Here is a 14,279-nt window from a genome sequence, read left to right on the forward strand (position 1 = left end):
CTTTGTAGTGTTTGGCAGAGAATGAAATGAGTGCCATTAACAATGAGGAGCATTATTAGGAGCCACAGCCTTGTGCTGAGCCCTCCATAACTCAGTCCCTGGGCATCAGGTTGGTGCTCTTAGTCCAACAGGCATGAAAAGCACACAGCAGCAGAGGGCATGGGGCAGGTGATAGGGAGCAGGTAACCTAGGGAAAAGACAGGTGAGCTTATGAGTAGAGACCCTGAGCTTTCATTCCAGCTCTACCACTTACTTATCCATGAGCCCAGGTCTTCACATCTGTGAAATGGGGTTAATATTATTTGACAGAGTTGTGAGGATTTAATGAATGGCTCATTGTTAGTCAAGTGTAAAGTGTTCGACAAATCTAAGGAATGGTTTTGGTCTGGGGGGAAATAATACTGAGGCTCTTAACCTGTCCTACATGGAGATCAGTGTTCATAATGGGATCACATTCCAGACTGACCTTGGACTCAATATTGCCTTAAACCCTCACTTTACCACGCTGAGCCTGATATACCCTCTTTTGTCGCTTAGATTCTGGACTTAACTTACTACTCTAATAAATTGTTTCTACAAGAGAAAATATTTTTGTTTCTTTCTGTATGGGATTCAGGTTGGAAGTAAAAATGTTGATCTTTGCCTGAGCCCTGTGCTCCTGGAAAACAGCCAAGGTTAAGAAATTCTGCACCCTTTCGTGTTTGGGAAATGGCTTATTGCAGACACCCTCTCTCCATATGACTTGATAAGACTCAGACGTCTGTCTTGTTTACCTATAATAAGACCAGATTCCCATTCTTTTTCTCATACATGATTTGCTAAAATGTTGTCCTGCTGGCCAATCTGGACAAAATGCCTGCTAATTTGACTTGCTCAAACTTAAAACCAGCTTTTCTCTTTCCTCAAGCCCCTGAACTTTGACCCACTCTTGAGCTTGTGTAACCAATGGGAGCTGAAGCAAGCATGGCAATGAGGAACAGCCCCCTTTAACAGCCCTTCTGAGAATCAGCTGACCCCAAAGAAAATTTCCTGTTCAATTGCTCTATCATGCCACCTGCACACCCTACTTTTCACACCCAGTTATTTCTAGTTTTCTTTTACTTTTTCCCATAAAAGTCATTCTTTTCTGCCTTCACTTCAAGGTGCTTGCAGGTATTGCAAGTCTTTTCAAATAAAATCTCTTCTTACCTAAGTCTGGGTTCATTTTTTATTTGACAGTAGAATATGGTTAATTCTGTTTTGAATAATAAAAGAGAGGAAAGGGAAATATGTCTTAGAAAATTCATTATAATGATAATAACAATGATATTAACCTTTTGTTTCCTTAGTTTTTACATTTCCCCAAATACTGATTTATCCTCCACTGCTGTGTCACGGCCACACTTCTTAAAAGAGTTATCTGTAATTCTAACCTCTTTTCTTACTCCCTATTCTCTCTTCAGCCTACTGCTGTATATTCTTTGCCTGTACATCCATCTATCCACTATTTCACTAAAAATCCTAGCCATTGCTACGGTGGCCACCTGCATGCCAAATCAAATAGATGCCTCTACATCTTTATTGCTTTTCACCATTCTGGAACATTTGATACTGATGAAAATAATCCATACTTGATACTCTTCCCTTTGGTAGTTTTTTTTTTATGATTTGTTTTTGTGGATCCCCTTCTTACCACTCTCTAAATGTTGGTGTTCCTAAGTTGTTCTTGTATTCTGCATGGCTCCTAGGTGACTTCATCCCTCACTTTTTTTCAATAGTGGTGACTCCTATATCTACAACCCCAGCCCGTATCTCTCCATTGAACTCTAGACCACATATCCAACTGCCTATTTGATGTAGATCCTCTTAAAGATATCCCATTTAACCAAGGTTGGAAACTAAGCTTCTAGTCTGCACTTTATAGTCCTTATATCCCATCTTTCAACTATGTTTACCTATATACTCCATTTGTTTCTTCAATAGTCTTTTGTTGGATGTCTACCATGTGCCAGATACTCTGGTGAGTATTAGAGATAAAGTGATACATCAGAGAACATAGTTTATGCTCTTTGGGATCTTATAATCTAATGAAAGAGACAGACATCAAACAAATAATTACATAAGAGACTATTTAATTATAATTGTAATGAGTGCTATAAAGGAAAAGAGGAGTTTCGTAAATCACGTTATCTGAGGCATTATATATTTGTCCTACTCCCTTCTCCCGCTGTAGATTTTACCTCCTTACTATCTCACCAGTCTGTCTCCTGGGGACCTCATGGAGAACCGGCTTCCTTGGTTCAGGCCCTCCTGAGTTATTATCTGAACTGTTGCTGGGACCTTTTAAGCCTTTCTCCCTGCCTCTAGCATTGCCCCTCTTAAGTCTTCTCTTCACAATGCTTCCTCAATTAATTTGATCGTGCAAGGATCCCTATCCTCTCTAACTAAATCTCTGTATATATCAATTCTAATCATGCCTTTCTCTTGCTTAAAATCTTGTGATAATTTTGTGCTATTCTTTGGGCAAAAGTTAGGTGTGCCATAGCACCCCTTATGATGTTACCCACTGTCTGCCTCACCTCCTTCAGAGGGAAACTGCTTTTATGCGATACAGATTCCCACACATTTCCTTGACTGTTCCATCCTCATTGTCACCTCTAAGCATTTGTACTCCAGTCACCATTTTTAGCACCTCTGTCATAGCACTTAGTCAAATTTGAGAAAGGCCACTAGAGTATGTGATGTCTCCACCATCAGAAGACAACTTCTTGAGGGCAGGTTTTACTTTTTCTCTATTTCCGTTATCTGACACATGACAGATGCTTAATAACTCGGGTATTTATATAATGAATAAAGTTACATTAGGCCTAGATTATAAGAAAATGTTTCAACATCAGTGAAGTATTTTCACCATTGTTCACCTCGGAAGTCACAGGTTTTAGTTTTCAAAAGCAATCATAACTCTCCCAAATTATTGTCTTGGCAGGGCAGACATGGAATGTTATTTATAATTGCTTTCCAAATATAAGTATGTATGTGATTATGTCTGATGCTTTTCAAGTTCCAAGTTTAGTAAAGTCCCAGTCTAAATTTACTCTTATTGCATTTTCCCTCCTTGGATTTCTCTCTTTAACACCAAAGTTTTCCCTGCATGTTCTCAGGACCAACAAGTAAGGCAATGACATATGCTATGGAGCTAAACTGAGGTAACTCAGTTTAAGAAATAAGCTTCATTATTGTTCAGGTCTCTATTGGACCAATTTTAGCTAATTATGCTTTTCTTTTTCTTGAAGACTGAATGTTCTAGTTATTATTGGTTGACCCCATTCAACCATAAAGACCTATTTAGACAAAGGTTATATATTTCAGAGTGTTTCAAAGAGTGATTCCCTGGACTTAGATGCACCAGAATCATCTGGAGGGCTTGTTCAGATGGAAGAATCTAAGGGTCTACTCCAGACATACTGAATTATAATTTCAGGCGGTGGTCAGGATTAGAGGCAGCCAGGTTTGCTGTATGTACATTTTAGGTTAATGTTCTTAGCACAAGTCTGCATGCTATTAAGATTGCTAGGTCATTTTGATGCACACCAAAGTTATATCCCCACTGATACAGTGTTTAAAAGTTAGCTTCTTGATTAAGATTAGGTTTAAATTAAGATAAAATTATAGGTTTATATCTTAGTAATGTCATTTATTAGCTTTGGCAAATTAAGGAATTATCAAACAGATATCTCAGAATTCTGGATACCAGAGAGCAGTCTTCAGAGCCTGGAGCACTTGTTCACCAGGTGACACAGCCCCAGGACAGCATTAACCTAATATGCACTCACAGCAAACCTGGCTGCCTCTAATCCTGACCATGCCCTGGTGTTTTAAGTTGTTCTTTTCCCATTTCTTTTACATTAGTTTAGTCTAAAATAACTTAGCTTATTCATTTTTATGACCAAAACATCTGGGAAAAAACAGGCATTTCTATTGCATTTTTAACAGGGTAAGTGAATTTAATTCGTATTTCCTACAGCTGTGATTTCCTCTCCTACTGGGTTCTTCGGCATTCATTCCACACCAACACAACACGACTTCATCACACCGTTTTTAAGAGTAAGCTTTTTTTCCCATTTTCAAGCAGCTCAGCAGGAACCTGTAATTCTACAAGGTGTGTAAGCACAAATGAGCAAGTGAGGTCTTAGTCAAGGTGACCCAGACAGTTCAAGGCCAGAGGCTGAGATTTGACAAAGAATCTTCAATAAAAAGATCCAGAACTTGCTTTTCTACTTCTCTCACCTCCAGGTTGTCCAAATCAAATGGGTTTACTCCTTTATAAATCATCTTGGAGGAGCTCTCTGTGGTGCTGACATTACAGACATTGCTGTTTCTTTTTACTTGAAACGGTTTCTAGGAAAGGTTGGTCAAACACAGTAAAGGCTAGACCCTGCCTGATTATTAAGTTACAGTCAGCTCCACTCCCCCATCGTCCTTTTACCAGTGCTTTCCATCACAGCAACACGGTTGCCTTTCCTTCTGCTATCTATTACTCTTTGGCATATACACCAGTATGTTTATGCAGTTTTTAACTACTTCCATTTTTTGGCAAATGATTATCCATGTCCTCCTGACTGTGTAAGTTCTCTAGGTAAGGGCTTAAATTTGTGATAATCTTTGCACAGTGCCTACCTACACAGGCAAATGGGCTTCTATAAATTATTTGGCATTGTAAACTACTAGGTGTGATTTTAGAAATGATCCAGACAGAGCAAGACCCTGTCTTTAAATTTTTTTTAATTGGAAAAATAAAAATGATCGAGTCCGGGATTAAAACTAAAGTGATGTCAGGACCCAGGAAGTTAACATCAGTATGTAAGTGGCGGACCGTAAGAACATATGGATATAGAGGGCTGAGACCCTATCTTGGGGTCCTGACTCCATCTGAAAGACCGGAGACTCTGGTTTTTGGTACAGAATATGGCCAAGCTAAACATTTGTGATTCATATTTACTTCATGAGTCATCAGTTTGAAATCTCTAATCTAGAGGTGATATATCCAGTGACTGGAAACCATCCATTATGTTGGAGTCAGACCACAGAGGTTTAAAACCTGGTTCTGCCATTTGATAGCCATATAATCTGGAACAGATTGGTAAACTTCTGTGTGCCTGAGTTTGCTCTTCAGTAAAATGGAAATAATCATTCCACCTCCCTCACAAAATTATTTTCATTTTTAATTGAAAAAATACATTTAGATGGCTTAGAATAGTCCCCGAAGAAATGTTTTTCTTGGTAGTCCAACCTCTTCACTAGGTGAGAAAATTGAAGTTCAGAGAGACTGACACGTTCAGCATCATGCAGCTCACTTACAGCTGTGCTTGTATTTTGACCCAGAACATTAAATTCCAGGTTGAGTATCCTTTTCTCTATATCAGTGATCTTGAACATAATTTCATTGGCAGCAGAACCTCCCTTACCTTTTGCTCCTAAAATATTACACAGAATTCCACTGTGTACAACAGATGCAAATGGTTCTGCTCTGATTGAAACAGGATTGCAGGTCTAGAGCCCCAATCATTGGTTATACGTCCATGCCACATTTCTGGCAATCCTCATGACTCTGAAGATTTTAAAGAAAAGTGTGTAAACCACCATACTACAGAATTTAAAAACATAAGTGAATATCTAATGACAAGATAGGCTCTGTCTTCATTGCATGTGTGAGCTTCCTTTAGCAAGGGTGTCTGTCTCTGTTGGCACTAACTCTTAAATTTTAGGTATAACAATAAAAAATGAAAGTAGATGAATCCTTGAAAGCCATGGGAAATGATATCAACCAAAGCCCCTAACACCCATTTTGCTGTCACTTAGCAAGGAACAGAAATCATGAAGCTTATAATTTATAGCCTTGGTTCAACATGGAATTGTTTAACATTGCCTATAACTCAAGCTTTTTCTCAGCAATTTCATAAGTCATAGTAATTACTTGGCATCCCAATGGGCAGAGAGATATGGAGATCTGCTGCCTTACAAGCCTTCCATCTTCTTTCAGGACATGCACATCATCAGTACAGACGAGAAACAAGTATTTGCTGCGGTCCAAGAATGGAACCAGAACGACACATACAACCTCTACATCTCAGACACGCGTGGGATTTACTTCACTCTGGCCATGGAGAACATCAAGAGCAGCAGAGGTCTAATGGGGAACATCATTATTGAATTGTATGAGGTATGTAGCCAAAATTCTCCTTCCCTTGGGTCTGTCTCTCTTTTTCATGAGTTTTAATGGTATAAACACAAGCACTGGAGTTCTGGGTTCAGATTCCAGCTGTACCACTTAGCAATTGTATGACTTTGGGCAAGGGACTTCTATATGCCTCAATTCTAGTAAAATAGAGATAAAATATTTACCAAGGAGATTATTGTGAGATGAGAGATGATGGATATACTGCATCTAGTGTAGTGGCTGACTCAACAAAGTTAGTATTCTTGTATGTATAAACAATTGATTACGAGACAGAAATTAAGGTATTTGGCCTAGGTGATTTTTTAAGTAGCTTTGTAAACTCTGTGTTGCTTTTGTGGACCCTGAATGGAGGGAGTGGTGCTACTTATGTGCCTTAAATTATTTGGAAAGTCCTGTTTTATGAACGAATTTTATGGGAAAATAAAAGCGAATATCAGTGGTGGGAATGAGAGTTTTTCTAAGATTCCACCAGATGTCAACATCTATGCAGGGTAAAAAACTGGCCTTGACATAAGTGTGTCACTTATATTAAGCTTGTTAAAAAGTGTGATAACTAATTAAAGAATAATTTACTAAGAAACCAAGTGACTCCATGTAGTAACTGTAGAGAGAAAGAGAGAAAAAAAGAAACTATTTTCAGTGACCTAAAAGATGTGGTACCTTTTATAGTGACAGTATGTGACCTTTGACAGTCCTGGACCCAGTGAAGGAACTTGACTGACCATCTGGATATGAAGGATTGAGTTGAGCAATGAAGGTGTGTCTCATTATCCAATATTCACCAGTAACCAGTGGCCACACCCATACAGACTGTGATGGTTGAGATCATTCACAGAAAGAGATACGTTGTCTATTCTGGGTGGTGGCCTCAGAGCTGGGTGAGCTGTTCCCTTGTGGGTTTTCCTATTGAGGAGTGGGAGTGGCTACATGCATGGGTTTCTACTTTATAGTGGTCTCCTCTAAGCAGTGCCTGTCAAAGTCCCAGCAGCCTTAAATTGGTATCTAAGTTGGCTACTCAGTTACTGAGTGATAAGGTTTGGTTCTGTGTCCCTACCCAAATCCCATCTGGAATTGTAGTCCCCACGTGTTGAGGGAGGGACCTAGTGGGAGGTGACTGGATCATAGGGGTGGTTTTCACATGCTGTTCTCATGATAGTGAGTGAGTTCTCACAAGAGCTGATGGTTTTAAAGTGTGGAACTTCCTCACTTCCTCTCTCTCTCCTGCCACTATATAAGACATCCCTTGCTTCCCATTTGCCTTCCACTGTGATTGTAAGTTTTCTGAGACTTTCCCAGCCGTGCGGAACTGTGAGTCAATTAAACCTCTTTTCTTCATAAATTACCCAGTCTCATAGTATCTTTGTAACAGTGTGAGAATGGACTAATGCACTGAGAGTGGTAGAAATATTTAAGATTGCACCTGTTCTGTTAGGCAGAGAGATGATAACATAAAGGCATGGGGCAAATTAATGTACATTTTAAAAGAAGGAGTGAATGTCATTGGGTAGAAAACAAAATCAGTAGAAATACCCTGATTTCCTAGAGAGTAACTGACAAGTGCTGAAATAATTCCCTTAAACAACAAGGTCCCAGTTTGGGAAATGTTCCAGATTGTTTTACAGAGGTGTGGAGACTAGTAGAGATGACTAAGGGGAGTAAATGCCTTTGGGAAGCTTACATTTCTATGCCTCTAATCATACCAGGAGGCAGAAATATAACTTTGTTATTGGACAATAAGTCACATCTTGTGGGAGGGTTTGGATTAATGTTCCCAGGACTGAGGCCATTCCAACTTCCTGTTTGTACAAGTAAAGCCATAGAGATAAGACTGTGATTCATGTCCCTGTGATCAGACCCAAATAGGGATGGGTGGGCATTGCTGCAGATGACCTTGCAGTCAAGAAGTTCTTGTGTCTCTGATCCTCTTGGTACAGTGGGTGAGTTTGCCACTATGCTGCTCTTATTCTAAGAAGGGGTGCCTGAAACTCCTTGGTCATTTACAACAGTGTGACACAGTGATATGGAATGAGGCATGAATCAAAATGAAGAATGTGCCCAGATACATGCAATTTTTTTCTTTCCGCTTAAGTTGGTCTTGTGTTTTCAGTCTTATTGAAGAAAAAAATGCGTGGTGTCACTGCATCTATAGAGAAGACATAACAGACAGGGCAACTTTAAAAAATAAAACAGCTTTCTTGATCTTGTTTTCCATTCAATTTTAGCAGGATTGATCGCACCCCTATTTTGTGTTCAAGCCCATGAGGAAGGCAGGAGAGTTATGACTTAGTTTTTACCTTCAGAGAGTTTGCAATCTAGTTTGTTGGATTTTGAGGGGGTCAATAAACAAAGTTCCTTATTTACCTGGCCAATGCTGGAACCGATTAGGACAGCAACAAAGGGCAAGACAAATGGATATCAAACACAGCTTTATTGCTTTTAAAAATTATGCACAAGGAAGTGGGATTGATAATGCTGTACCCCAGAATTGAATTCATCCATTCAGTCCCAGACAGAAATGATAAATCAAAGACTGTCTTATGGAAGCCTGTTCCTATGACACCGCAGCATTGATGTAAAAAGGATGTGATCTGTGCAGGCAGATCCTTAAAAGAGGGGCAGGGGTATGGGGATGAGCTGTACATGCACAGTTCTTCTTCTCAACGTTACCACTCTGACTATCAGTGCTTTTGCCCTGGGGAGGAAATAGTGAAGAAGAAGGAGGCATTCCAAACGTAGGAATGGAATGAGCCAAGGACTGAATGGATGGAGCTGATTTGTGAGAAAGTAAGCTAGCCAGGCTAATTGTGTGGAATAGATGCTTGTCAGGGACAAGAATGAGGGCTGGATAAATAGCTGAATTTCAGATTCTAGAAAACATGTAATACCAAGTGAATAAATTGGAACCTGACATTATCTAGACCATGACCATACTGAAGATTTTTAGAGGGTAATGCTGTTTTGCACCTGGAGATACATTCTGTGGTTTGGAGATAAAGCTCAATTTAATTGGTCTCTAGGGGTCATTAGAATTTAACCTTCTTTACTGGAAATTCTCACAGAAACTGTGATTATGTACTGTATGGCCAGTTAGCAAAGAGACTACAACTTTTCTGGACTCCAAGTGCCCTTGAGTAATGCAACTGAGAAAACCAGTAAGTTTTCACATTCAATTCAGCTAAATTAGCACACTTTTATGGAGTGTATTTTGTTTGATGATGTTAGGACTGGTGCATGAGTTTCATAATTACTGGAATGATACAAGTGACTCTATTAGGGTAATTATCACAGTCTGACTTGTATTAGAGGTGTGATTCCACCAGGTTGTGGAGTCACAAAAGAATAATTCTAATTTGAGTAATTTGGAGAGATTTATAGATGAGTTTGGCTTAATTATAGACAAATTGTTGGAAATAAGAAGAGAACCAGAGTCGAATGAGTAGGGATCCTATTTTATGAAATGTTGAGTGGCCTTGTGGAGCAGTGGGGATGAAGATTGTAAATATACTGGTAAAAAGCTGACTGAAGATTCAGGCATTTATGCTATGGGCTAGTATTTCTTTATCTTTTTTCTCCTCATATTTACATACCCAGAAAATATTTGCACGCGTGATGTAGTCCCTTGTGCCAGGTTAATTTGTAACTTCATATTAGAATAGGACATTACACCTGTTTCCCCTTGACTCAAAGGTTCAGAGATGTCTTTAGGTAATTTTCAGATATCAGGTAGCTTGGGCTGACCTTGCCCACTTAAGCCACAGGTATATCACTCCATCTTCTGCATGGACCTCTGAAGCCTCTTCTTGGTAATGGAGAAGAGACAAAGAAAGCAAGAACTTATTTGGAAATTCCCCTTGCAAGCCTTGGCACTGAAAAATCCTTGGACCAATGGAGATCAACCCCACTGAACTCCCCAAAATCTAACAAGGCTGAGATAATTTCCATTTCAAATCTGTTGGAGTTGTCTCCTGCTGTAGAGAGATTCTCCTGCTTGTTCTTTCTCAAATTCCTGCTTCAAAGTACAATGTTGTCATGACTATAATTACATAATTAGGGGAGAAAATAACACTTGAAGGCCAAGTAATAATCGATCTCTTCTTTGAGATGTCAAGCCGACTCCTTCAAAACAAGGCTGGTATTGACAGTGAGTGTAGCCTATTGTGCGTACTTACCATTATTCTCATAACACTCTTTTCATATAGAGCTCTATTGCAGTGTCTTCACATCCCCAGCTATAAACTACATTTCTTTTTAATTACTCTCTCTAATAAATCAAGAAACAAATATTCTTTCCAACACCTGCAGTTATACTATGGCAGCATTCTCTGAGCTGCCGGTGTGATACATTTTCTTCAATGCTCTCCTGGATATTTTGCATCTAACTTATAACTCCTTACAGTAATAACCACAGCATACCTGGCAATGCCTTAGACCAGCACTGTCAAATACATACATAAGGTGAGCTACATACACACTTCCACATTTCTGCTTCCCACATTTTATAAAGTAAAAAACAAACAGACAAAATTAATTTTAATAATATTTTTTATTTAAACAAAGTATCTAAAATGTCATTTCAGTATACGTTCAATGTAAACAATTATTTAGTTATTTTATATTTTTCCATACTAATTTTCATAAGTCTGCAAAATCCTGGATGTATTTTACATGTCCCATGAATCTCAATTTATATGCTAAATTTTCACCAGAAATACTTGATCGGTATTTAACATTTCATAAATTTACAGTAAAAAAAGAAGATTCACATACCAAAGTTATTCTCAACAAACTTAAAAGTTTGCCAATAACTGAAATGGGTATCAGTTCTTCGATTCAAATTTCTATTGGTTAAAATGAAATAAAATTAAAAATTAGTTTCTTTGTTCCCGTAGCCACATTTCAAGCCATATGTGGCCAGTGGCTACTGTTTTGGATTGCACAGTCGTAAACAACTGATATATTTTTTTCTTATTTATCTCTCACAATATCACATTCTTCATTGTGCCTATGAGATTACAGAGATGCAGAGAATTTAGTGGCTTGGCTCTGATCACACAGCTAGTGGTGCTGCATTTTCAAGAAATCCACGTCTGCTTGACAAACCACTTAGGCTTTTCTCACTATTAATTTTTTTTTTGCATTTTTATGGAGGTATAATTTATGTATAGTAAAATTTACCCTTTTAGTATAAGTTCTGTGAGTTTTGATTTGTGCATTCTGGTGTGTAAATTGTGCACAAATCACAATCAAGACATAGAACAGTTCCATTACCCCAAATATTCCCTTATTGCCCTTTTGTAGTCCACCCTTCTCTACCCCAAAGTCACTGACAAACACATAACTGACCTCTCTTTGTCTTTAGTTTTGCCTTTTCTAGAGGGTGAGTAAATGGAATTATACAGTAGGTAACCTTTTCAGTCTGACTTTTTTGTGCTTAGAATAATGCATTTGAGATTCACCCACATTGTTGAATACATTGGTTCCTTCTGTTTCTGAGCAGCATTCTGTTGTGTGATGTGACAGAGGTTGTTTTTCAATCACCAGCTGAAGACCATTTAGGTTACTTTTTTAAATTTTGTGTGATTATGAATAAAATATCTATAAACATTCTCTTGACCATAAATTTTTATTTCTCATGGGTAAATACTTAGGAGTAGGATTGCTGAGTTGAATGTAAGTATATGTTTATAAGAAGCCACCAAATTATTCCAAAAGTGGCTGTGGGACTTTGCATTTCTACCAGCAAGGTATGAGAGTAGCAGTTGCTTCATATCTTCAGCAACACTTGCTTGGTTTGACAGAGAGAGAGGAGAGAGAGAGAGAGAGAGAGAGAGAGAGAGAGAGAGAGTGTGTGTGTGTGTTTGTAGCTGTTCCGATGGGGATTTAGTGGTAACTCATTGCAGGTGTGATTTGCTTTTCTTCAGTGACTAAATAACTGGACCCAGTATACCTGGATGGATAAAATGAAACTTCCAGGCTGGGCGCGGTGGCTCACACCTGTAATCCCAGCACTTTGGGAGACCGAGGCGGGCGAATCACGAGGTCAGGATTTTGAGACCAGCCTGGCCAACATGGTGAAACCCCATCTCTACTAAAAATACAAAAAAAGAACTGGGCATAGTGACAGTCACCTATAATCCCAGCCACTCAGGAGGCTGAGGCAGGAGAATTGCCTGAACCCAGGAGGCAGAGGTTGCAGTGAGCTGAGATGGTGCCACTGCACTCTAGCCCAGGTGACTGAGTGAGACTCCATCTGAAAAAAAAAAAAAAAAAAAAAAAAAAGGAAACTTCCCAGCCAGCCTCAGTATTCTGGTCTCTTTGCCCATCTTATTGATGTTTCCTTGCCTTTCCTCTCCCTAGAGCCTGTCATCTTCCCTCTGCTTTATCATGACCTTCAGTGACCCTTATCGGGCCAGAAGGACAGCTGCTTAGAGACTCCACAGGGACTTTTTTCCCTGAACCAACCTTCCTCAGCCCCTCACCACAGGTGGGACTCTAGGGACAGCCCAAGGCAGATCATGGTAATTGCTTTTCTCAGCAGAGCCCTGGCTTCTTTGTCCTGAGGTCTCTGGGAGGTGACCAACAGATGACCATGCCACCTGGACTCAGCATTCCGCCAAGGGGCCTGCTGTCAGTTTCCCTCTGCACTCAAATTGATTCCCAGAGGGAAAGTAGGCCACACAGGCTAGACACCTTGTATTGTCCTCTTCCGTGGGCACCATCACAAGCTGGTACCCTTCTCCCTGGACTGCTGAAATAATCAGCAGCAGCCAAACATCTGATTTCAAACAACAGGGGGAGGAAGTATGTTTAAAGTTAATTCAATGCTTTGTACCTCCTTGGATGAGGACGAGTAAAAACACATGTCTCATTCTCCAATTCCTTTACATTGCATTTAGTGAGGGTGCGTAGTCTTTCATAATACTTTTGTCTTAGAAATATATGTGTACATACATGTGTACCATACATGCATATATGGGTATGAGTCTACTGGGTTGCAACATAAATGTATTTCTTACTTGGGTTGCAGTCAAAAAGTGTGAAAGCTGTTGGCTTAGGACACACAAAAGCCAAGTGCCTTCTAAACTCGCAGTCCATTTATACAAGACATGAAGCCAAAAAAGTGATTCAGTAATAATGTAAGGGCTTTGAACTATCCAAACACAAGTGGGAAATGTTCCGTTTCTTTCAGACGGGAAGGAGATTGCTGCGGCATTATGTACAACTGCAGGAGAAGCACCCTCACAGCTGCAAGTGGGTTCCCTGGGAGTCTGTCCTTTCTACATCTTTTTAGTCCCCATTCCCCTGGTTTTGTTCTCAGAATATGTGGGACACACAGAAAATGCCCGTCCAAATGGTGAAGTGCTCAGTCGGAAAACATGGTAATGGTAATGGTAATGATTGTTTAATTTGTTAACCTGCTCACCTGGAAGATCACAAGAGGTTGCTGAGTGGCTGGAATTCTTTCTGTGATGCATTGAGCTGGGGGCATCAGAGGGGGCCACTGCCGCTCCCCAGGAAAAACTGAACCGGGGTCAAGGTGTCTGAGTCTGATCCAAATATTTTCATCCAAGAGGTGGATAGCAAGGCCCTGGGTACATGTGGGAGAGGGTAACTGGTTTAGGGGAGTGAGTCCTCTGGAATCATTAGCTGGTGGTCTAGCAGAAAAGGCACCAGCTCTGTGGCTAAACAGAACACTGACAGGCCTCCATCAGGTAGAAGGTTCTAGAGAATCCCAGATTCCATTCTCTGTGAGGAATGATTAGTAGTCAGGTTTAGGAGATGCACCTTTGCAGTTGGTTTTAAAGACTGAGGTGATCTGAGGGGCTCATAGTCCCTAGATGAGCATTTGAGATGCTGTGCTTCCTGAAATGGCCCTGACTTTAAGCCATTAGGGCAGAGAGGAGGTCTCTAGGGAGGGCATGGCTCAGACATCATGCCCCTCCCCTACCTTGGTTTCTCTGCTTACCTACCCACTGTTCCAGGTAGCAATCTAATCAATTCTATTGTTGGCCCTTTGTCAAATTCCCCTGGTGGTGTCCTTCCAGTTAATTCTATTCTCCTC

At 39.9% G+C, this 14,279-nt stretch overlaps 1 protein-coding gene across 1 annotated transcript in view; it reads left to right on the forward strand.

The window, feature by feature from the left end:
• Positions 1 to 14,279, forward strand: part of SORCS3 (sortilin related VPS10 domain containing receptor 3) — a 627,364-nt gene that overhangs the window by 504,714 nt on the left and 108,371 nt on the right. The window contains exon 9 of the mRNA XM_055352055.2: positions 6,020 to 6,199. Coding sequence (XP_055208030.2) covers positions 6,020 to 6,199 — 180 coding nt within the window. The remainder of the gene's footprint in view (positions 1 to 6,019; positions 6,200 to 14,279) is intronic.

Source organism: Gorilla gorilla, chromosome 8, assembly GCF_029281585.2.
Source record: "Gorilla gorilla gorilla isolate KB3781 chromosome 8, NHGRI_mGorGor1-v2.1_pri, whole genome shotgun sequence".
NCBI classification, from domain to species: domain Eukaryota; kingdom Metazoa; phylum Chordata; class Mammalia; order Primates; family Hominidae; genus Gorilla; species Gorilla gorilla.